General features: G+C 31.2%; 1 protein-coding gene across 9 annotated transcripts in view; it reads left to right on the top strand.

Annotated features, from left to right (window-relative positions):
- LOC106461032 (serine/threonine-protein kinase Nek10-like) overlaps positions 1-22519 on the top strand; it is a 98483-nt gene extending 75964 nt beyond the window's left edge. For 7 of the 9 annotated variants that reach the window (XM_022387846.1, XM_022387847.1, XM_022387848.1 and 4 more), the window contains 9 exons: positions 1343-1445; positions 2602-2680; positions 4412-4541; positions 5096-5166; positions 8552-8701; positions 12716-12804; positions 18272-18378; positions 18636-18792; positions 20194-22519. In XM_022387846.1, coding sequence (XP_022243554.1) covers positions 1343-1445; positions 2602-2680; positions 4412-4541; positions 5096-5166; positions 8552-8701; positions 12716-12804; positions 18272-18378; positions 18636-18792; positions 20194-20318 — 1011 coding nt within the window. In that variant the 3' untranslated portion in view covers positions 20319-22519. Of the gene's footprint in view, positions 1-1342; positions 1446-2601; positions 2681-4411; positions 4542-5095; positions 5167-8551; positions 8702-12715; positions 12805-18271; positions 18379-18635; positions 18793-20193 lie in introns of those variants that run through there. The other 2 variants (XM_022387850.1, XM_022387854.1) reach the window with 2 other exon arrangements.
- The last annotated feature ends 985 nt before the right edge of the window (positions 22520-23504 follow it).

The raw sequence follows: 23504 nt of genomic DNA on the forward strand, positions 1-23504 counted from the left end.
TAACAAGCACAAAATGGTTACAAGGTTGGTCCCAGGGATCGAGCCTGGGCTGAAAGAGTTAATACAGTAAATTATTAGATAAGAAGTTTTCTTGAGTGTTATGGTGTGTAATATAAGGCATAGTGTGAAATAGTTTTGTCTGGTAAAAGACTATAAATTGCCATTCTATTATATGAAGTAGCCAGCAAAAAAAACCTTTTTCTTGTACGAAGACAGTGTATTTTGAATAAGGATTGGGTATTATTTCGTATTTATCAATAAAAGCTTTAATAATGAAATATTTCTTATAATTGTAAACTTTTTATGCATTATACATAAGGATAATATAATTTTACACTAATACAAGTTAATGTGACTGAGTTAACAAATTAGCATATATTTGGCCTAAATATTTACTATTCATTTGGTTTATCCTGTTTTTCTGTTTATATTACAGAGAAAAACTTTATTCTGCAAGTCAATAAGTTTTTCGTACTGTGGGTTGATTATTTCAATTTACATTTACAGTAAAATATTGAATAGGTATTTCTAAAGGTGCCCAACAATTTACTTCACTAGCATGTACAAAGATTTTGTTCAACAACATACTGATATTAACAATCTACTATTTAGGTTTATTAGAAATTATGAACAGTGGCATAAATTGTAATAATTTTAAGTGTACACAACATGGGATTATGAAATTTTAGTAATATAGAAAAAGACAAAAGCTATATTTAATTTTGACAAAATTAGCAATGAAAGAATATAAATTACTAAACTTAAAATAATAAAGTATTTTTTGTTTACTATTTATACATACATTCTATGACATTTCAAGACATTACTTTCTAAAATGTGACTGAACAAGTCTTTTTGTTTTCCACAACTGTTGTTCATTAGTTATTTGACTGATTGAAATACAATTGAAACAAAACTGTTTTATGATTTCAAGTCTCAAATTTCATGTGTTACTCTCCTTGACTCTCATTATACGATACAAGCACATGATAGGCTGTATATTGATCAGTTACATTTATACTTTCCATATTTACATGGAAGATATTCATATACCCTATTCTATAGCATTTTAATATTATTTATCAGTCATTTAAAACCTACTCGATGTAATTTTATCAAATGTTCACTTAAGTGATTTCTTTAAGACATTTTAAAAATCATTTTCCAGATTTGGCTGATAATTTGACAGATGCTAACTATTATTTCAAGTGATGATAAAGTTACTTACAATATCAATTCTTGGTTCAGTGACAGATGGTTTTATGATCTATATTATAAATGTATGAAGTTTTTTGTATAAAAGTGTAATGCTATTCTGAAAGCTCTTGTCTTGTTTTTCAAGTTGATTCAAGGTCTTCATTATCTTCATGTAGACAAACATGTCATCCACAGAGACTTGACTCCAAATAACATCCTGCTGGGAGATCGAGACAGACTTACCATTAGTAAGTTTGAGGTGATAAGCAATGAAAACATTCAATAAGAAGATTATTGAAAAAACTGTCCATCAGAGCATATTAAATACACACTTCCTAAGTGTAGACAACAAAGCGCTTTTAAATCAAAGCATAAATTCAACATTATACTTAAAATATTTTTTCACACTCTGACAATCATCAAAAATAAAAACTTAGTATTTTTGGCTAACTGTGTAATAGCTCTTCAGAGAAATTATTTTGTAAAACATAGTTGATATGCCCAATTAAATTCTACTTCATTTTCTCTGTTACATATAATATTCAGTAATATTTATTTGTGTGGAATAAGATGAATATAAGTTTCATTTTCCAAATGCTTGAGGTATGTGACAGTTGAATTGATACGTCATGTAAGCAAACTTGTGCACAGGTGACTTGTGTTACCTTTTGAGATAGAGGTCTTTGATTATGTTGCATACTCTTGTCTAGAGATGTGGACAGCTTTTGCTACTGACCTTTATGGTCGTGGATTCTCATCTGTTACTGTGACCGGGGTACTACTTAATGCAGGTCTCTTTCTTTATGGTCCTGGAGCCCCACATTGATCTAAACTCCTTTGTTTTCCAATGTTAGTAAATGTTATGATCTGAATGTATGTATTATTTGTATCACAAAAGGTTGTTACATACCCTTTTAGAAAGCAATCAGTTTTCAGTAGCATCATACTACCTATGAAATGCTAAAATGTAGTTCTAATATGTGCCATTCCACTGTGACTTTATATTAGCTGTAGTTTTCATGTGACTTGCTGATTTGGATATTCAAAATCTTTTAATATAACATACTCAACCATCATAATTCTTAATAAAGTGAGCTCAAAATTTTATTTAAATGTGCAGTTTGAGTTAACTTAAGTGGAGCTAAATCAAAATTATTCTTTGCTCATGTTTCGTTGCATACATTGGTTTAAGGATGATACTTATTTCCAGCAGCCTAAGGAAATTCTACATTTTGTTAGAATTTTTTTATTATTATGTAAAAAAATGGAAAATACAGTTCTCATCTCAAATCAACTGGGAATAAATCTGGTAAAGTTTGGTGTGTGCTATAAATGTAATACAGAAACAAATGGTTAAACTCATCAAAAAGTAGAAAATAAGTATTTTTGTTTTGATTTCTGTAGCTGACTTTGGACTAGCTAGAAGAAAATTCTCAAGGGAAAGTAATGTGACTTCTGTAGTTGGTACTATGTTGTATTGTTGGTAAGTTTATTTGTTGTAAAACAAAATAGAAATTCATATACTAGTTTTGTGTTCGTGTATATGTACTATATATTTAAGGAAATGGTGATTTGGTTTACTTTTACTTACCACAATGAATATATATATATATATATATACACACACACACACATAGTTTTAGCAAACAAACATATCACTGATGCTACTAAATTATTTTTCCAGTTCATTCAACAGACACACTGTTTAAAATATTAGAGAGAAATGTGAAGCTCAATCTGTCATTCAGTTAACCACTTATCAGTTAGACCAGTTTAGGGAAGTTTCATCCTTCATTAGTAACTTTAGACATAGGCAAATCAAAAAAGGAAGGTAGGCTTCTTATAGTGGTGATCTGTAAGTTATGATGTTCAGAGATACCTTCTGCTCAGAGACCACAGTGAACCTATATTTATGTATATTTTGAAGATTATATAGCATTGATGCTACTAATTTATTCTGTAGAATTATTCAACAGACATGATTTAATCCTGTAAGAGTGATGTTGGTTGACTTGACCAATTTTGAAAGTGTTGTGCACAAAAAATAATTTTTTTAATAATGTATTTCTACTAAATATGAATTTCTGAAGCCTTTACTGAGCCTGCATGAGTGAAAGGTAAGTTCTGTGCTAAGAATAAGAATATTTATTTTCATCTAACAGTTTTCATATTTCATTTGCTTATCCTCTAGAACCATAAATGAATTAAATGTTTTTTATTGATAAAACTGTTTATTTTGTCTCTTATTTTCTTTACCCTAACACTAGCTGTAGAAAAATCATCAATGTACAGTGAAATGAAAATATGAAATAAAATGAATAATACCATTTTATCCTCTGATCATAGGATCTTTTGATGAGAAAGTTCTGAGTCACTTTAACACTTTCAACTGTTATCGTTTTATTAATGTGCTTAGCACCATTTAAGCTGTAGTCCTTGCATGGAAAGCATTACATCATAGCAGGAGCTCATTAGCTGAATCTTGTTGACTAATGTAACAACAAATGATGTGCTGTCATATTTCATACAGGTGCTTGAAGTATTGTAATTTAAAGTTTTCTAGGCTAAGCTGAGAAGTTTTTAATTTTCACATTTTAGTAACTTTTGTGAAGAGTAGCTCAAGAGTGGCAGTAGGTGATGTTGACTCTAATCTATCACTTCTAAATTAATTATGTCTACTGCAGATAGCCCTCGAGTAGCTTAGCTCAAAATTCAACAAAATAACAAGCAGCTTATCCTGCCATGTATTTTGTAATACTGATTAATTTTATGGAATTGGTTTATGGGATTATATTTTCTGTTAGTTTACATATTTACATGCAAAGAAAAGTTGAAGAATCTTGTTAGTTTGTGTTTTATTGCAGTCCAGAGATAGTTCAGCATAACCTATAAAGTACACCAATGTGATGTGTTGTGTCCATAGAATAAATTCTTATTCTGATGTAATATCTGCATCAATATAGGGTTTGTTTCTACTGACGTATTACCATAGTAGGATACAAAATCATAAAATAATGAAACAGATTGTAGTGTATGGATATGGGAAAGAAGTTGGTGCTGTGATTGTTGCCCTTCCTCTGTATTTATTAACTTTTAAACTGTGTGATTTATCTTTCTTTGTGTTGTTTCTTACATATTTTCATTATAATTTTTTTTAGCTTAAAAAAGCAAAGTCAGAAAACAAGTACCATTGTTAGTTTGTTTTCTTTTGCAGTCCAGAGATAGTCCAGCATAAGCCATATGGAGAAAGAGCTGATATTTGGTCTCTTGGATGTGTCATATACCTGCTGTGTACTTTACACCCACCATTTTGGTCTCAGAATTTACTGGCACTTGCTTCAAAGGTATATCTTTCGATACACGTAATATTGTAGCTTATTCCAGCTATAATACTATAATCTCTCAAGGTATTATTTGTGTGTATATATATGTGTTATAATATCAGTTTTTATTTATAATATTTTGAAAGCCTGTACTTTTTTTTATAATAATGGCAAAAAGGGTTTTATTATGCTAGCTTATATTGTACTTCAATCATGTAACTTGTTGGTGCCACTGCAAATGCTATTTGTTAACTTTTACATTTAATGATACCATTTAATCAACTACGTAGTATTTATTGTTTCATAATAAACTTGCAGTAACATAGTAGCTGTACTGCAAAGTTTCAAGATAGTATTTTATGATATACATGAATATTTAGGAACATTTGAGGAAACCTTTTTAAATGTTATTCCTTTGGTACATAGCACATAATTAATAACAACATGTTTGCTGCTTAAACTTGTTTTATTTCTTAGTTACTAATTAATAACAACTAAAAAAAAGTTATGGGAAATACTAAATGATTGAAATTTGCCACCAAAGTTGTGACTTTTATTCTTTTTCTGTACTTTAGATAGTTAAAGGCCAATATGACCCAATATCCAGTTCCCAGTTTTGTGATAAATTGGTCAACATAATTGAAAGGTAATTAAAGCTTGAAATGTAATGAAAATATAATGTTTAGGTAACTTATAATTGTTTAAAATGAATATCTAGCATTTCTCTTTTCATAAATAGTTTTGTATTTATTTTACAAACAATATGTTTGTTAAAGGAAAAAGATTCAACTGTAGTATTGAATCAAAGAATAGTTGTTTTTTTTTTTATAAATATAATAGTGAACATGAATCAACTCTTTAGAAGTTTCATGATATTTATTTGAATTTAAAGTTAGCCTTTCAGATACATTGATATTTTTTCCTAAATTGTTACTGAAGATGCTTAATTTGATTTAATAAAGATAGAAATTATGAAAATGAATTTTATTATGCCATTTTGTGTATAATCAACTGATCCTGTTGTTCAACGATCAATAGTTTCACTATATTTAAATAAACTATATTTAAATCTCAACACAGAATGGATTAAAACTTCGGGTAGGCATTATCTGTTTTGTGATGAAGAATACAAATATTTTAACCTGTCTTCTCCAAAACAAGAACTATGCTGTTCACAGCAGTGTAATCATTGATTCAGTAAACTTTTACTAGTTGGATTTATTCAGGTTATAAGTAATAACAAACATTATTTTAATACTGTCTAGGGTAACATAATCATAGATTAACTTTATCTTTATTTGGGATGTGATAAAGCATCAATTCTCCCTATTACAGTTTTGAAATTTAATATATTATACTTTTTTAAACAACTTATCTGTTCCAAGTGATTAGTGAAAGAAATAAGTATCATTAATGTACTTTCCTATGTTATAGTTTAGTGTTTGATTTTACTTATTAGCCCACCTTATAGAAATCACATACAGTTACATGCCACAGCCCAGTGTTATGGGCACTCAGTTTTTGTAATCTGTCATTTCCTTTTTTTTTATGTTTTTAAAAACAGCATTTCCTGGATATTGAAAATTGAGTTTACATGAAGTGTTACTAGTTATTTTACTTTGTTCAATACAGCTATACAATAACCAACTCTGCATGATGAATATGTTTTTGACATCTTTTATTTTAAGAGTTTGAAAACATTTTTTGTGATATGCATTTTGGTTAAACTTCCTTTATGGGCAGTAGTGCAGCTAAAACCAGGCCTGGCTTACACATGTGCCTAAGTAAGAAGTGATAGAGTTTTGAACTATAAAGGAACTTAAATGAAAAAAAAACAACTAATTTTTTGCAGGAGGGGTTGTGCAAAGTGTGTAGAAGTGGAACAAATATAAAATCAATGAGTTAACAGAATCATAATTAACTGTATCATTTAGTTTGTAAGATTAAATGTTACCTGTTTGGGTAGTCTGGCTATTTGTTTATAAAATATTGTTTTGATTTAATTATATATATAGTGAAATACCAGAACATTAATGCATGTAACTGGCCACAGACTCAGCCAGTATTGTATACATGTATATAAAAGGATCAACCAAAATGTTGTTTGCAGTATGAGCATGCCCTAGTTGAGCCCTGGAAACTAAAAGTTTTTCTGTGCCACTGTATGTGGTGTTTAGGTATCAAGTCCAGTCTACTCGTTTTGAAATTAACTCAGTTAACTTTTTCAGTTTGAAAACACCTTTTGTTAGTTCTGAATATACACCAGTCAGACACGACATATAAAGTCCAGATGACTGAAAACTAGTTTTCTGCTTTCCATTAATAGTTATGATTAATATTTTAATTGTATCAATTCTATTCAGAAATGGATTTACAAGTAGGTACCAATTCAAGATTATGTCTGATGTTAAAGTGTTTCTGTCATTGTTAATTGCACCAGTTGTGGTATCAAGTAATTGCAGCTGATACTTTTCATATCATTTCTTTTGACATCAAATTTTATCAGTCTTTTATGTAATTTGCAGTTTTCATTGCTATTACATGTTGACATTGTAGCTAATGGCAAAAGTTGTAATCTGGCATTAAATTGTATGTTCTATTAGTTCTGATTGAAGACATCTGTAAAATATTTATGGTATGAACACCTTTTACAAGCTGGCAAAGCATGATTATAATCTATTATACTTGTCATAAAACATTATGTTAGGACAGTTTTTTAACACTGGACTGCACTAGACAAATATAACTTCATCAATTCATAATAACGAACATGGTACCATCTCTACATGCATTTCCCTTGGATATTTTTGCCTAAGTGGACTGCTCTAGTCAATATCACTTCATCAATTGATAAAAACAAGTAACCCTTCTTGAGTTTCCCCTGGATATTTTTTGCCTAGGTAGACCTCACTAGACAAAATACCTTCATCCTATTTTACTTGCATTTCCCCTGGATTTTTTTGTGCAGATGGACCACACTAGACCAAATAACTTAATCAATTGATGTCATCATAAATAGATTGTGTGGTCCTCATGCCCTGACCATTTGTTGTTATTCCATTTTTTCTCTTCCCCAACCCTACTAATGCCGAGGACAAGCTACGAATCATTGTCTGTTAAGTTGAAATTGGGTAGGTACCTAACTCATTCTGTTATATCTTGCTCCTGTGGTTCACTGCTAGCATTTCTTGCTAGGTTTTTAACACAGGTACAATATCAGGCACAATCCAGTGTCAAATGGAACATATATATTCTTCAGAACATACAGCAATATCATCACTTTTCCAGTGCCGTTTGAATTCTTACTGCATTCAGTTGTACCAGTATTTCCAATTCTGCCCATTTTGTGTTACTTTCCTATTTCCTAGGCAAAAAGCATACCTGTTCCAGAAGTAGTGCAGTACCCTACAAGTGTGCTTCATTTTCATCTCGTAACACACCCGTTCATTCTGGGCAGTCGCTTACCACTTGTTTTGATACTTGTGCACTTAAACTGGCTCCTCTAACTTTGTGTGGGAGGAAGTAAGACCATTTTGGAAGTTAAAATTTCCTTACACTAAAAATATATTTCCGATAGGTACTCATCTCCCTTCCTACTCTTCCTCCCCACTGCCAGTGTTTTTATTTAATACCTGCCAATTCTTGAAATTGAGGATTGATCAGGAATAGCAGAGGGAGCTAGCTGTGCCAGTATAGGCAGTGCAATACTATTGGTGGAGAGTAGTCACATGATATGTATATGTTCTGAAATGGCATGAAACTGATGGAGTATAAAGAGTGGTGTGCTGATTACAAAAAGTATTTTTAGCAATACTTAGAGGGCAAACAAGGATTAAGATAGCTTTGTGTGAAAAGAGGTAAGTACCTGTTGGAAATACATTTTCAGTGTAAGAAACTGTTAACTTCTGGTGTAATATCTGCTTAAATTTTGGTTTTGTTTCCATAGTAGAATGCAGAATTAATGAACTAGAGATTAGAATAATGTTTAATGTCTCAATAAACCCTCTTGCCTTTTGTATTGTTTCTTACAGCTGCCTGATCGTAGACTCAGATCGACGACCTGACATTTCTACTGTGGCAAGTCTGGCAGCTTCTCAGTTAGTAGCAACCATTGATACACTTTCCACTGAGCAAAGGATTTTGGAAAGAAAACTGCAGCTGGAAAAGGAAAAGAGAAAAAGGTTACATTTTTGAATGCTTAAATTTTTAGATATACCAAAGTAGAATGAAATTTGAAAAATGCTTTATTAAGAATGATGGTCATATCAGAACTTTCTTTTAAAAAAATAATTAAGATACTTTTTAAAAATGCACTATTTCATGAGCACTCATGAGTTTAAGATGGATATACTGAGGTTTTAATTAATTAAGCAATAAGTATAGTCCATAAACATTTGCTGTTAATTTTTGTAAATATATTCATAAACTAATGTATTCCAATGAAAGTTTTGAAATTACTCATAAATATTAGACTTGTATGACAAAAATAGGAAACCCTATAATTTAAGCACTTTCAAAATGTGGAACTTTCTTCATTAGGGTTTACCCCTGAGGAAAAAAGGCCCACCTTTAGAAAGATTTTGTTATATTTTTGTCTTATTTTGATTTTTTGAACCTATATGTATTCCTAACATCAAGAATGTCTTATATAACAAAAGATGAGATCAGTTTAAAGATATTGTTGCATGAGCGAGGTCATGTGATTAATGTCACGCCACTTCTCTCGAACCTTCGGGAATAGTCGGGAGATTACTAGATATAGGGTAGTCTGGTATATATATATAAGAGGGTGACAATGTGACGAATTAATGTGTGTGTAGACAGTGAGTAATTGATCTGCAGTCAGAGAGTATTATTGAGCATGTTCGTTGTTATAGCGTTTGTTTTAGCGCGATTGTTGAAATTAAGTGTATCGTAAAGTTATATTTGGAAAGAATAAACCAGTTTTATTAAGTAGAGACTTGTGTCGCTAAAGTTTCGTCGGAACGAAGTTACGGAAAGTTAATTAACAAACGGAGACATAACAATATTTATTTGTAGTATATATTGGAATGTTTTTGCAATCATGATTACCCATTATAATGGTGATTGTTATGTTTTTATCAGCACCATAAATGTAAAATGCTGAAAAATTCTTCTGCTTTATTGATGTTGTTTTTGGCTTAAAACTTCTTAAATATGTAGATATGGGAAAGAAACTGTTACTGAGTGTAATAAAACCTTTATTACCCTTCCTCTGTATTTGTTACCTTTCCTCACAAGATCAGCTATTCTTGTTCAATGCTGTCCTCTATATGCAAACTTTTTCTTTATGCATGCCACAAGCCTTGCACTATAACATGTCTCTCATGCAAATCATCATGTGTCATCTCTTAACCAATAGTAGCATGACATGCTCATGTGACTCTCTCTACATTCTTCTACCAAACCTTCACTTCTCATTTGGCAGCATTTGAGCTCAGACATCTTCTTTTGTATGCTTAGTGCTTCCAGTGTGAAGAACAATTTTTTTTTTGCTCAAAGTGGTTCCTTTATGAGTTTTATATATATATATATACTTTGAGTGTCACACTAATGATCAGTTGTTTTTTCTTAAGCCTCAGGTGCGGGCTATCCGACAGTAGATCTCTATGCTTTTACACATCGGGAGATTGAATGATACATGGATCAACCTTTGTGCTCTGACATTGCCCCAGCTCCTCCTGAGTTGGCTGAAATTGTTCAGAATGACGAGGAGTTTGATTGTCTTTTCCTACTTCCAGGGTTTGCTGTTCCTTCCCACTTGCAACCTGAGGAATCACCTAGGCCTAATTCGGTCTTCACAGATTTTGTGTCTCAGGCTTGTGATGATTTATCCCTTTTCTCCTATCTCTTATTCACCTCGTCCTTCCTTGTTACATGAGCCATCTTCTCAACCATATTTGGTACCTCCTCCCTCCTCTGATATTTGGGTACATACGGATCAATTTGTCTCACAATTAAGTGAGGGGATCAGCATGCCTTGTCCCGAATGGACTTCTGATCAGTACACCCATTCTTACTATTGTGCGTACTATCCATTCATTGTTACATATTTGGGGGATAGTACCCGAATCTAATATTAGTCTTACCCATGCCTAATATTCTTGCCTTAGTCTTACCTTTTTCAGGGGCCTCTATTTCCCGTTTTATCACATGGATTCTGCTCTGTTGCAAGTGTTGCTTGATCAGCTATTCTTTAACTTTAAATCCACACTGTCAAACATGTTGACTCGTGCTCTCTCGTCCATGGCTTCACATGTTCACTGTCGAGATGGGGTGTTCCACAAGATCACTTGATAGTTAATTGTCTCATGATAATTTGCTTCACATGCCCATTCCTGACCATATCACCCATGGACTGCATGGGTAAAGCAGAAGGGGATTGCTGCCCATCCCTGCCATGCCTCGAGTGAATAATTCGGTATGGTCTTCTTTTCAAAATAATGTTTCATAGTCACCCATTGCATTGTCTATGGTGATGATGTTCCTCTGGGCTCTCCACTGCATTGTCACTCTCCTTTTCTTGAGTGGAGTATGGGAGCTCCTACCAAAGGAGTTGAGCTGTCACCTTTCCAGTTAACATAGCCTCCTGATCACATTAACACAACAAAACTGGAGTTGAGCCATCTCCTTAGTAAATCACATGGTTTCCTGACACCATTTACAAAACCACTGGAGTGAAGCTGTTATTTCACAGTAAATGTGGTCTCCTGCTAACATTTACACAACCACTTGAGTTGAGCTGTCACCTTCTGGTTGATGTAGTCTCCTGATATCTATTACACACTCACTGGAGTTGAGCTGTCGCTTTCCTGGTGGATGTGGCCTTCTGATACTATTTACACAAACACTGGAGTTCAGCTGTCACCTTACAGGATGACGTGGCCACCCACTTCCTTTTATACAAGTGCTGGAAATGAGCCGTTGCCTTACTGGGTGACGTGGCCTCTTGATACACTTTACATAAACACTGCAGTTGAGCCGTTGCCTTACTGGGTGACGTGGCCTCTTGATACACTTTACATAAACACTGCAGTTGAGCCGTTGCCTTACTGGGTGACGTGGCCTCTTGATACACTTTACATAAACACTGCAGTTGAGCCGTTGCCTTACTGGGTGACGTGGCCTCTTGATACACTTTACATAAACACTGCAGTTGAGCTATCACAATTGCAGTTCACCCCTTCGATGTCTTTGGTCACAGCAGTAGTACATGGGATTGTTCCAGTGCTATCCTTGACAATTTCTCATTCTCTCCTTATGGGGATGTTGTTGCCTTTGGATGGTGCTGGCCTGTGCCATGATTGGGGGAGTTGATCCCATGCAATAGACATCCTTTCGATACCAGATACCAATTCCCGGATCGATAGATCGGTGATGAACCTCGTGGCATACTCAGAAATCAATGCAGGTCTTAATCCCAAACTCTTGGATTTGAAGTGAAGATGGTATGATCCTAATCCTACCCTCGCATGGATGTCAGAACTCCATGAAGGAGGCTTTGGATGTAGTTGACTTACTGAGTATGGTCTGCTGTGCCATAGCTACTTTACACCTCACAATTTCTACCCTTGTGCATTACACAATCTACACATTGGCGAAGAGTATACCTGGCTCAGAAGTGGTGTGGTTCCCCTCTGCTGATCTTTGTATTTATATCTCTCATTGTCAGGGGTATCCTTCAGACACTTTTGGGGGTAATTTTTTCGTTCTCATGCACCGGTCCCTCCTCCACAATGTGGAATTCTAGCTAATCTTGTGAGAAGAAGTAAGTAAAGTATTGGAAGTTATAATTTATCTATATTTAAAATGTATTTCCGATAGGTACTTACTTCCTTTCACACTTCCCAACCTTCCTCCCAACTTCTTCGGTGCTCACACCTTCTGCCAAACTTTGAAGTGAAGATTCGGTAGAGGAGTGTAGAGGGAGTCACACGTATCATGTGAGCATGTCATGTTACTATTTATTAAGAGATGACACATAATGATATGGATGATAGACATGTCAGAATACAGTAATTCCAACAAAATAGGGGGTGCAAGGCTTGGGGGATACATAAAGAAAAAGTTTGCATATAGAGGGCCACACTGAATCAGAATAGCTAACTTGTCAGAGGAGGTAAATGCCTATTGGAAATACATTTTCAGTATAGGAACATTATAACTTTTTTCAGCTTAAAAGACAAAGTCAAAAAGCAAGTACCACTGAACTTCCCACAAAGTCATCCTACTGATAGTTTTCCTTTAAACAAACATGCTAAAGGTGGGTATTTATGTTGTTTTTTGTTATAATAAAATGATTTTGACATAATTGAAAAATAAGGAATACTTTTTCAAGAGTTCATTATACTTGCCATATTTGTGAAATTAGTGTTAGAGCATTAATCATTGATTTGTAAAAAATTTGGTGATACATTCTCAGGTAAATAAGTAAAAACTTCATTAAAAAGTATATTTAATAATAACAGTAGTCTAGCATTCATGTAATATTGTAAACACTGGAGTCTCAGCTGTGAATGGAAGGTTAATGTGTTTTTGCATGTGGCTAGACCAATACTGATCTACATATATATTAACATCTGGCTTTCCATGTGTATCATTAAGTGACAGAATTTTTAAAAATTACTGTTATGAGTATTGTAGAGACTGGTCTCCAGATAATTGTTTGTACGATATATGTGGTGTGACAAAGTGCTCATTGGTTAATATAAGAAAAACATTAAGACAAAATTGTCAAAAAATCACCAAATATTACTAGTTATATTGAAAAAATATTAGACTGACATAAAAAATGTGAGTCTTGTATAAGATATTTTCATTGCTATATTGAGACCTAACAATGAATTCTTTCAGAAAATGAAGACATGTATTTTAATCCAAGCAGTTGTCATTTTGATGTCTGCTTATTGAATGCCTGTAGTTGTCCACCTTTAGTATTATGTAATCCTATTATTTAATTGTTTATATGCTTTGTACTTTAGCTAACATACCTTTTCAACACAGTTGCAAATACGAGTTATACAGCTTAGCTTTTGAAAAGTTTTGATTCATATAAATACAGATACTTCAAGCTCACCACTATTTTAATCATATTATTCCTCAACATATTTACTGTAATCACTTATAACTTCCTTATTAGAATTATTGTTTAATCCCTCTTCAGAATCTTTAAAATATTGATTCTTAACTTTCACTGTTATATTCACTAATCCATTGAACAAAGTACCATAATCCATTGTTAAACTTTCTCTAACAATATTATTTAGTCCCTCTCTATTATGGATCTCCACTTTAAACTTTCTAGAAAAAAAGTCAAATTTTGAAATTTATGTTACATAATCTACAGATAATGTCAGGTTTTGTCTCGGTTAACCATCTGTTTACTGAGCTGACTTAAATGAAGAAGTTCAGCTATCTTCACACACACACTAAAGAATTGAAACACCTTTTAAAACTCTGTGGTGCTTTCATATCTGAAGTGAGTTTGATTTTCATGTTTAAATAAGTTTAAAATAACAAGAAGAATCAAATTAATAACTTAATTTTATCAACTTTCCTTTGTTTATATTGAGCAGTAGAAATATCATTAGACTAACTTTTGCTACTTGCTGGTCAGTTAATATAGAAGGCAGGAAATTAAATTAATCTTCTTGAACAGGAATCTGAATGTAAAACATTTTACCTAAACAAAATATGCATCTGTTGTTTATATGTGATATCAACATTTTTTTTGCATTGTTTTAATAACTTGAGGCTGAGTGTTAATGTTTTGAGTTATTTTTGAGTACAATATTCTCTGCCTGCTTATGAATATTTTGTTAGCAGTATCATATCAAGTAAATGATGTGCTGGACTAGCTATTCTGCAGCATTTGACTGAAACATTTATGAGTTATGTTTAATGATATACAACTTCTTACCATTTTTTTTGCATTGTTTTAATAACTTGAGGCTGAGTATTAATGTTTTGAGTTATTTTTGAGTACAATATTCTCTGCCTGCTTATGAATATTTTGTTAGCAGTATCATATCAAGTAAATGATGTGCTGGACTAACTATTCTGCAGCATTTGACTGAAACATTTATGAGTTATGTTTAATGATATACAACTTCTTACCATTTTACAATGGTGTTAACAAGCACTCATAGGCACATAGGTTTAAAAAATCAATGAAGAAGGGTCTGTCTTTCAAAAGTTTTGGAGTTATAGAGTTTCTTACCATTTTACCAGGTAGCCTAGCAATGATGTATACTGGGAGATAGGCATATAATATTTTATATTTCAGTTTATGTGGAATATACTTCTTTCCTTTTACTGTTTATTTATACAGTATTTTATTTTTCCACATTATTGATAGAACTTGACATTCATATGTCAAGTGTATATCATTTTTTCTGTGACTCTTACATGAGATCAAGTGATTTTATGTGACAAGTATTGCTTCTCAACCAATAGTAGTATAAATAACATTTTAATAAAGACTTAAATTTGGAGATATGGTTAGTTCTAATTTTTAACCATTAACCAGTCATACTTTTGAAAACCAATCCCTGAAAGTCTTAGTCAAACCCCAACTTTACTTCTTTATGATCAATAACACTAGAAAGGATAGAGAAAGATATCTGAATCATCATTCCAGGCTTACATACTTTATTTGATAATATTTTTATTCTTTTTGGTTGGCACTCTGCAACTAGTATCTTCTACTAAACAATTTTTTTTTTCATATATATATATTTTATGCTTAATTCAAAAATCCATTATTAATTGTTTAACAGATATTATGAATAATAAGAAATAAATAAGCTAGATATTTAGTTTTTGTTGATAAATCCTAAACATTGCTCTTGCTATAACAGTATCATAGTGAATTAGACAATAGGTATATAAATTTTAGCATTAAATAAATCATAAGCTCTCTTTCAGAAATGGGCTGGTGTGAAGCCTAGTGGTTAGGTGCCAGGCTATGAATTAATAGGTCCAATGTTTGAGTCATAATTTACTACTGAATATGCTCTGCACTTTCAGGTATGGGGACATTATAAATACAAGTATCAATCCCACTATTTATTAATAGTAGCTGCTGACTGATTTTATCTGATTAGAATCTCTAAACTAAAGATGGCTACACTTCAGCCTTAAGGGTCTCGGACTTGGTTGTTTAGCCCTTCTGTTACAACCTATAACTATTGTTGAAAAATGAAGTGGATTAATATCATGACTAGCAAAGTAGTGGAAGCAAAGTTATACTTTTGGATTTACTGTACAGTAAGTTTGATGTGTATTGTGTTTAAACTTTCACAATACAACTGTACTTAAAAATATTTTAGTCCTACTGAAGATATTACTACCAGATTAAAGTAAGTAAACCTACACCATCATACTTTTTCCATCATCTTTAAGATGTCTTTGCTGATTATCACTCAACTAAATACATTTGATGATTTTTTGGGGATTTTTTTAATTCAGCCTGTTAGACTGTTCTATAATTTCAAGCTTTTTTTCACCAATGTATAAAACTACCAAGACAAACACAATTTAAAAGGAACTTAGAAATTATTCAACACAGTTTGTTTAATATAGATATCTATACAGGCTACAGCTGGCTTAATGTCAGAGTTTGTCAGTGTAAAATATATAGAATGTGTTTGAAATTCTGTAAAAAAACTTCTTTGACCAATTAAGAGTTAAATGTTTAAATATGTCAATAGTATTATTGAATATGTAATGTCTCATCATACTTGAAACCCTGGAGAGATGTTGTAGACCTGTTATTACATACATTACAAATCCAGTTCAAGTCCTGTAGAAATACACTAACTGCTAATATGGCAATATCAGTATGACAAATTTATTAATGTACTTGAGATCAATAACAAAGGATTAGTATACTTAAAGTAAAGACTACATCTTAGCAACTGTTCACTTAAGATTTAATGTCAGAATTAACTTTCATGTAGCTTTATTTTTAAGTTTGCTAAAACCAGTGATTTTGGTGTTTAATATGATACTAGAAAAGACGTTTATAAGAATATATATTATAATTCTTTCATATGTTATTTAAATTAGATACTTAGTGGACTTGAAAATAAAACAATGAGATAGAATTAACTTCAGTAGAAATTTCATTTCTGAAACATGGTTTTAGCTTGATAAGAATTAATTTACATTAATGATAAACACACACATACAAAATATTTAGATTGACAAAGCATATATTTTGAAAACAACATTACATATTTCAGTAGTATCAGGAGGTAGTAGCACTATTTATGTAGGGATGGCTTGGACTGTTTATCGAAATGGTGTTTTAAATATCTGCTCAATAGGTCATCAGAACTTTACAGTAATATATAGTGTTTCCTTTTATAACAGTATCTATGTAATGACTGAGTCACAAGTTCCAGAAATGTCTGTAAATATCATAGCAAAAAATTTTGAATTTCTTGTTATTCTGCTTTTTTTATTACATGATAACTCAAAAACCAAAACAATGGTGTCCACCAATTTCACTGAGGTGACATAGTTTTAAACTGAGTATCCACTTTTATAAGTATTATTAATAACTATTAGTAAATTTAAAAAATCATAATTCTAGTGTAAATATGTTATTATTAACCCCTTGAAGTTAGCTTTCTTACAGAAATTTGGTGTTCCTTTAAAAAGCTTAAGTACAAGATGTTATAGGAATTACCAGCTAATAATAGATAAACAATAAATATTTATAGTTGGAACCTCATTGTATTTAGAACTTGGTTATAAATACAACCTTCCTACATGTATTGAACTTGCATTGAAAGAAACAAGTAAAGAAAAACTTTTCAAAAAAGGAAGTAAATCTAAAGATGGGTAATATTAATCCTTCAAAAACAATGCAAACAAGATAGTAGGGATGGCATTTGTATTGTATAGCAATATATATATATATATATATATAACTACTCAATCACAACTGATCTTAATATATCATATTTTTATTTATTAACATTCTACTACACTGTGTGTCTATGCTATTATGTAGGATTGATGCAAGTGCCATCCCTATTATCTTGTTTGCATTGTCTTTGAAGAATTAATATTAGCCATCACTACATTTACTTCCTTTTTTAAAAAGTTTTTATTTACTTCTGAGTGGCACTCAACTCACAATCTGTAGGTCATGGGTTTGAATCCTCATCCCACCAAACATGCTTGTCCTTTCAGCCGTGGTGGTGTTATTATGTGATGGTCAATCCTGCTATTCATCGGTAAAAGAGTAACCCAAGAGTTGGCGTTAGGTGGTGATGACTAGCTGCCTTTCCTCTAGTCTATCACTGGTAAATGGGGGACAGCTAGCACAGACAGCCCTTGTGTTGCTTTGCTCAAACTTCTAAACAAATAAACTTTACTTGTAAATAATGTCTTGGGCATACATTATAATAAAATTATATGTAAATATACTTACAATTATTGTTTTACTCAACAAAACCATTTATTTTTATAGTTTAAGTGAAAACTCAAGCCTGGTTATGTAGGCTTAAAATGGATTGTTATATTCTTCTCAGTGGTTGTTTTTACTCTCTTTTTAATAGCTGAGAAGTGTTTAATCTTGAATACATATTTATACAAAATGATTTAAACATTTTTCTATTTTCTAACCAATTTGATCAAGCCCATGAACAAATGGTTGACTGTTTTTGTCACCATAAAATCCCTAAATGTATAACTGTGTGTATGTTTCGTATTTCCAGCTGGTTCTTCCTTCTCCTTATCCTTGTCACCAAGAAAACTCCAAGAAACCAAAGATCCAGTCCTACCACTATTTCAGCAGCTTCATAAGCTCATATATATTTCTCAGGTAAAACAAAATCCAGTAATTTACCTAATCTATTCCCATGAAATATAATTAATGTGATCAGTTTAACAGCAAAAACTCTATCTCTGTTGCAGTATATATGGGAGTATGATTTTAATGTTATCATGAAATATTTAATTTTTTAATAGAGTTAGATACCATAAAGAGAATTAATCATTTATCTTTTCAATAGTAACATCAATTTTTCTCAAATTTAGTGTATAAACAGGGCTAAAATTGATATATATCAAACTTCATAGCTCCCTCCTCCTGAAACCCCTTGTCATCACCGCTGGATGCTTCAAGTATATACTCGAATGTTATTTGCTAATAATTTGGGCACCCTCTACTTGAAGACAGAAATGTCAAAACTAATGCATCTGTCAAAAGAAAACATCCAACTCAAAACCTGCCCTAGTAAGTCTCCTGTGCTTTCTATCTTTCAGAAATAAGTTGTTTTAATAGTAATAAAATAAAAACAGTTTTCACATTTAAATGATTATGTGTGATTTAACTATTTTAAGATATAATCACAAACAGATACATTTTGTTGGATTATGTTTCTCTTATAAATTCATAAGCATACAGTTAAGAATTGCTAATTATTACAACCCAACAAAAGTCAGTCAAGTAATTCAAGTTCTTAAAATAATTTACTAGGTAACATATTGACATTTATGTTTGCCTATATCCATGTAATTAACAATGCATATACATATACTCATGTAGATGCCCACAAGTATATGTGTATATTTTAAATTTTAATTATTAACCAATCTTAAACTTTTGTTGTACATATTTCATCTTAAAAAGTATCTTGTCGTTTTATTAAATGTAAATGGCACCTGTTATTGCCTTGTACATTTAACATAATTATGAATAAAATTTGGTGAAACAAAACTGACATTCAGTTTTCTAGTCTGTATTCATATTGTGTGTTATTTTCTTTTTATAGTTATCTATAAATAATTTCATACTATAATATTATGATCATATAACTCACTAACTGTTAATAGTTTTTAAAATGTAAAAACATTTGTAGAATAGCAATAAATTTAAAGTAAAATAAAACTTGTTTAGATGCTTACAGAAATAGAGTTAGAGGTGAAGTTTTTTAATTATAGCTTTGAGTGCCTGGTAAATCAAATCAGTAGTAATGATAATGCAGATTGTTCAATAAGCTGTTAAATAGGTTTTTTTGAAAGATGCAAATAAGACTGTTAACTGTAACAAAAGTTTTAGTTGAATAAACAAGACAATGCCAAAAAAAAATTCAATAAGATATTTTGCTGCCTTATTTATATTCACCTTATTTGTGTAAAAGCATAGATTTTATGCTTTTGCTCAGCAGTTTTGTTGTCAGTGTCTTATCTGTGATCAACATTTCTTTAAGAGCTTGCTAAGCATCTTTTTTTAAATGGGAGTTTGGAATTTTATACCACCATGAAGAACAGGTGTTCCCCTTCAAACTTGTCAAAGTTTACTAGTTTCAGAAAATAATGAAATATTACAACACATGTTGTTTATTTTTGTTGTGTATCTTAAAATAAATCTGGTAGTGGGATAGTTATCTGTAAACATGGCAGTGAAAGAATAAATAAAATAGTTAGCAAATATGATTTGGGTATGATCATTGATTTTTAAGCATGTTGCCTTGATTGAATTTTGATGACATATCGTTTGTTTAATTTTTTTTAATTGAATAATATAAAATAATTGTGGAATAGTGTTTGAATCGTATGGATTATGTTAGTCATTAACAGTAGATTAAATATTTTGTATATGTACAAATATTTATTTATTTTCTTTGTTTAATAGAATATAAGGAGCAGATAGAATTATTTTCTCCTCTAGAAGAGGATTCAGTGATAACAACAACATACGAAGAACTACATCATATGATTGAAGCTTTGCTCCTGGAAACAGAATATTACCAGTGCTGAAGAGAAGAGCGTGGCTTGAAATCCCTGGAACATTAAGAATCTTATTTCTAATTGATTATGATGAGTTTGTAATTATTAACCAGATAGCCAGAACAAGTATGGCAATATTAAAACATAATAATTATTAATACTATTGAATCGTGTAACTTATCACAGTTCAGCCCTTCATTTTGATAGCAAATGTTTATTGAAACCAAATTTTTGACCAAATGATTGCTAAGATAATCAGGATTAGAGAGCTGGATCCATTTAGAGATACAGTGAATGATTTTCCAGTTTTATGAATATTTTCAGGCAGAGTTACTAATGATCTGTATCTAAATGTTGAATGATTTCATCATAAACGAATATTTGTATGGTCTCAGAAATTTTTAAAAAAGTTCTAAAAAGTTCTTGAAAGCCAAAATGTAGTCTACATGAACATCTCAGTCTAATTATTAATTATTAAGTAATTTTTTGTATTTGATTTTTTTATAGCTAGATACTAATTACTAACTAGTTTTTATCCTAGTATGATTTGGTTGATAATCTGCTGACATCTTCAGTGAAGTCCTGAGATGGACTATTTCTGTGTGAGTAGTGACTGATGACCCTGTGTCTTGATAGGAGTTTGGTGCATTATCCACTCAACTGGGATATTCCCTTTTAGAATTTGATTCAACTAACTATTGGAATGTTTTAAAGACAAGTATCCAGGTTTTTCTAACTTCTATGCTAGGTTGAATGAATGTTTTATTAGTTAGGTGGATGATAAGGCTTGTTTTATCTTTGTTCTTCTCATTTGTGGTTATATACTATTGTTTCAGTATTATTCCTGTTTATCCTGTGGTCATCGTCTCTGGCATGATGGGCTGTTACCACATGTATTTGTCTTTTATGAATCTGAATTCTAACTTTTGTAGGTCTTTTTGTTTCCTTCATGTATTGAAATTCACATTTACAGAGGATATTGTATATAGTGTTTTCTCTCTCTCCATTGGATTTTTTAGTTTTTTAATGTGTAGGAACTGCATTTGATTGTGTTGTGACTTCTGAAAACTGTTCTGACTTTATGTTGTTATACAACAGACAACACACCAAACTTAACTGTGTAAGTATAGAATTGTTTTCATTATTTTTTCTAAACATTCAAATTTTCTTTGACATATCTCTTAAGAATGTCACTTTGGATGGAATGCATTCAGGTATTCTGTAATTGATATCACCAGTATTCATGACATTCAGTTGTGTGCATTATTTTGATGTAATTAAAGCCTGAAACATTAGCTTTAGAATGATGTAATTGAATTTTATTAGTTAAAAAGACTTGATTTCTGCTATAAGTTTTGATTCACTAGGGAAGAAGTAGGCACAGAAAACTAGGTACTTAAGTAACTGCTATAGGAAAGCATCATTGTTTCATTATTCACATCAGTCAATTTGAAATTACATGGATTATAACCTTGTGGAGTTAGTAAATGGCAATTTGATAGTGATTTTATTTGGAGTGAACACAAAAATGACTATTGCAGCACTAATTTATTGGTAGCAGTTGTTTGGTTTTAGCCATTTAAGTTGTTTAAAGACAACTGAAATAATACTAGACAATAATGATAAAATAGTGTGTACCTTATACTCATATTCATGCTACATTTTAATTATTGAAATAGTTATAGCAAGTCAGTGTTGATCCCAAAGAATAATACCAAATGGTCCAGGTTGCAACAATGAACATAAGATATTTTGACTTTTGTTGGTTAGTGAGCTACATGCTGCATCTTACAGTTTGTTTATTTAGTAAAAAAGTATCATTCACTATTTTGACTTCTTTCCAAAGTATAAAACCTCAGAAGAGTAGAGATTAAATATATGTATATATATATACATATATATAGCATTACTAAAAAAATTTTCAGCTTTTAAAATTTGCAGAGTTGATTGGAGGACTGAAATAATTTCATTAAATAATAACAAATCAAACTCCAGAAAAGAAAATTCTTATTAGAAAAGCCAATTTTTTGGCTTATATCTCACTCTCTAGAGTTAGAGCATCACTGAAAAAAAAAGAACAAACTGATGTTTGAATTAACAGTTATACTGAAAGTACACATTACAACAATAGACAAATGGCAAAACAGTGGGAAATTTCATGAGGTATCAAATTACATTTCATAATAATATTAAAAGGACGTAATTGTTTAAAGAAGGAAAATAAAATGTTTTGAATTCAAAATTAAAATTAATATATTTATTAATATAAATATATATATATGTACACACACACACACACATATGTGTTTACGTAATAACTTTAAAAATATAAACTGTAATTTATAATGACCAAGAATTATCTCTGTTTATTTAAGGTTTATTTAATTGGATCATAAAAGATTCTGTAACTTTTCTAGAAATGAAGATTTTTCTAAAAGTCTTATACAAAAGGGAATTTAATTTATTGTCTTATGTTCTGTGAGGTAATGTCTGGCAGTAGGTTTTTTTGTAGTTTAAAATATCAGAATGATATATATGTTTATTAAAATGTGTATTTACTGGATGACTGATTTCTCAAGTATATGTAGCTTGGCACTGAGTGCAAATTATTTCATATACAACATTTTTTAACTGTGCAGGATTTTTCTAGTTCATTGGTTCCCAACCTTTTTTCCAACTGCATACTATTCCAAAATTTTGTAGTTTGTTTCGTACCATATTGACTTTTTAAAGTACTTTTAAGTTTAATCGTGAAACAATATACTTCAGCAGCTATATTTAAAGAAAAATGTTTAACTGTTTTGGGGATTGGCTGAAATCTCCCTTCTGACTGACAAATGGGCTGCACTACTCTAGTTCATTTATTTTTGCAAAACATTGTTTAGATTTACATTCATGTGTGTTATTGAAAGCTGAATGAACCAGGAAAATTTGTAGAGTTTTGCAAGGTTTTAGAATAATACAGGTATCCAATCCTAATTTATTGATGGCTTTATTAGAGGTTCATTGCTAAAGGTAAGTCTGGATAACAGTATCAGTTTGTGAACATTTCTGAACTGTTTTTCCTAGCAACTTTTGAATCAAATTCTTGATAAACATAAGAAATATACTTGTAAGGATAACCATTATAGAAAGGAGTTTTCTAAAGTAATTTCTACCAGTTTTTGTACCATACTTTGTGTTACAGATTCTTTCTATTCTTTTATGTTGTCTAAG

The sequence above is a fragment of the Limulus polyphemus genome, unplaced genomic scaffold (assembly GCF_000517525.1).
Source record: "Limulus polyphemus unplaced genomic scaffold, Limulus_polyphemus-2.1.2 Scaffold884, whole genome shotgun sequence".
NCBI classification, from domain to species: Eukaryota; Metazoa; Arthropoda; class Merostomata; order Xiphosura; family Limulidae; genus Limulus; species Limulus polyphemus.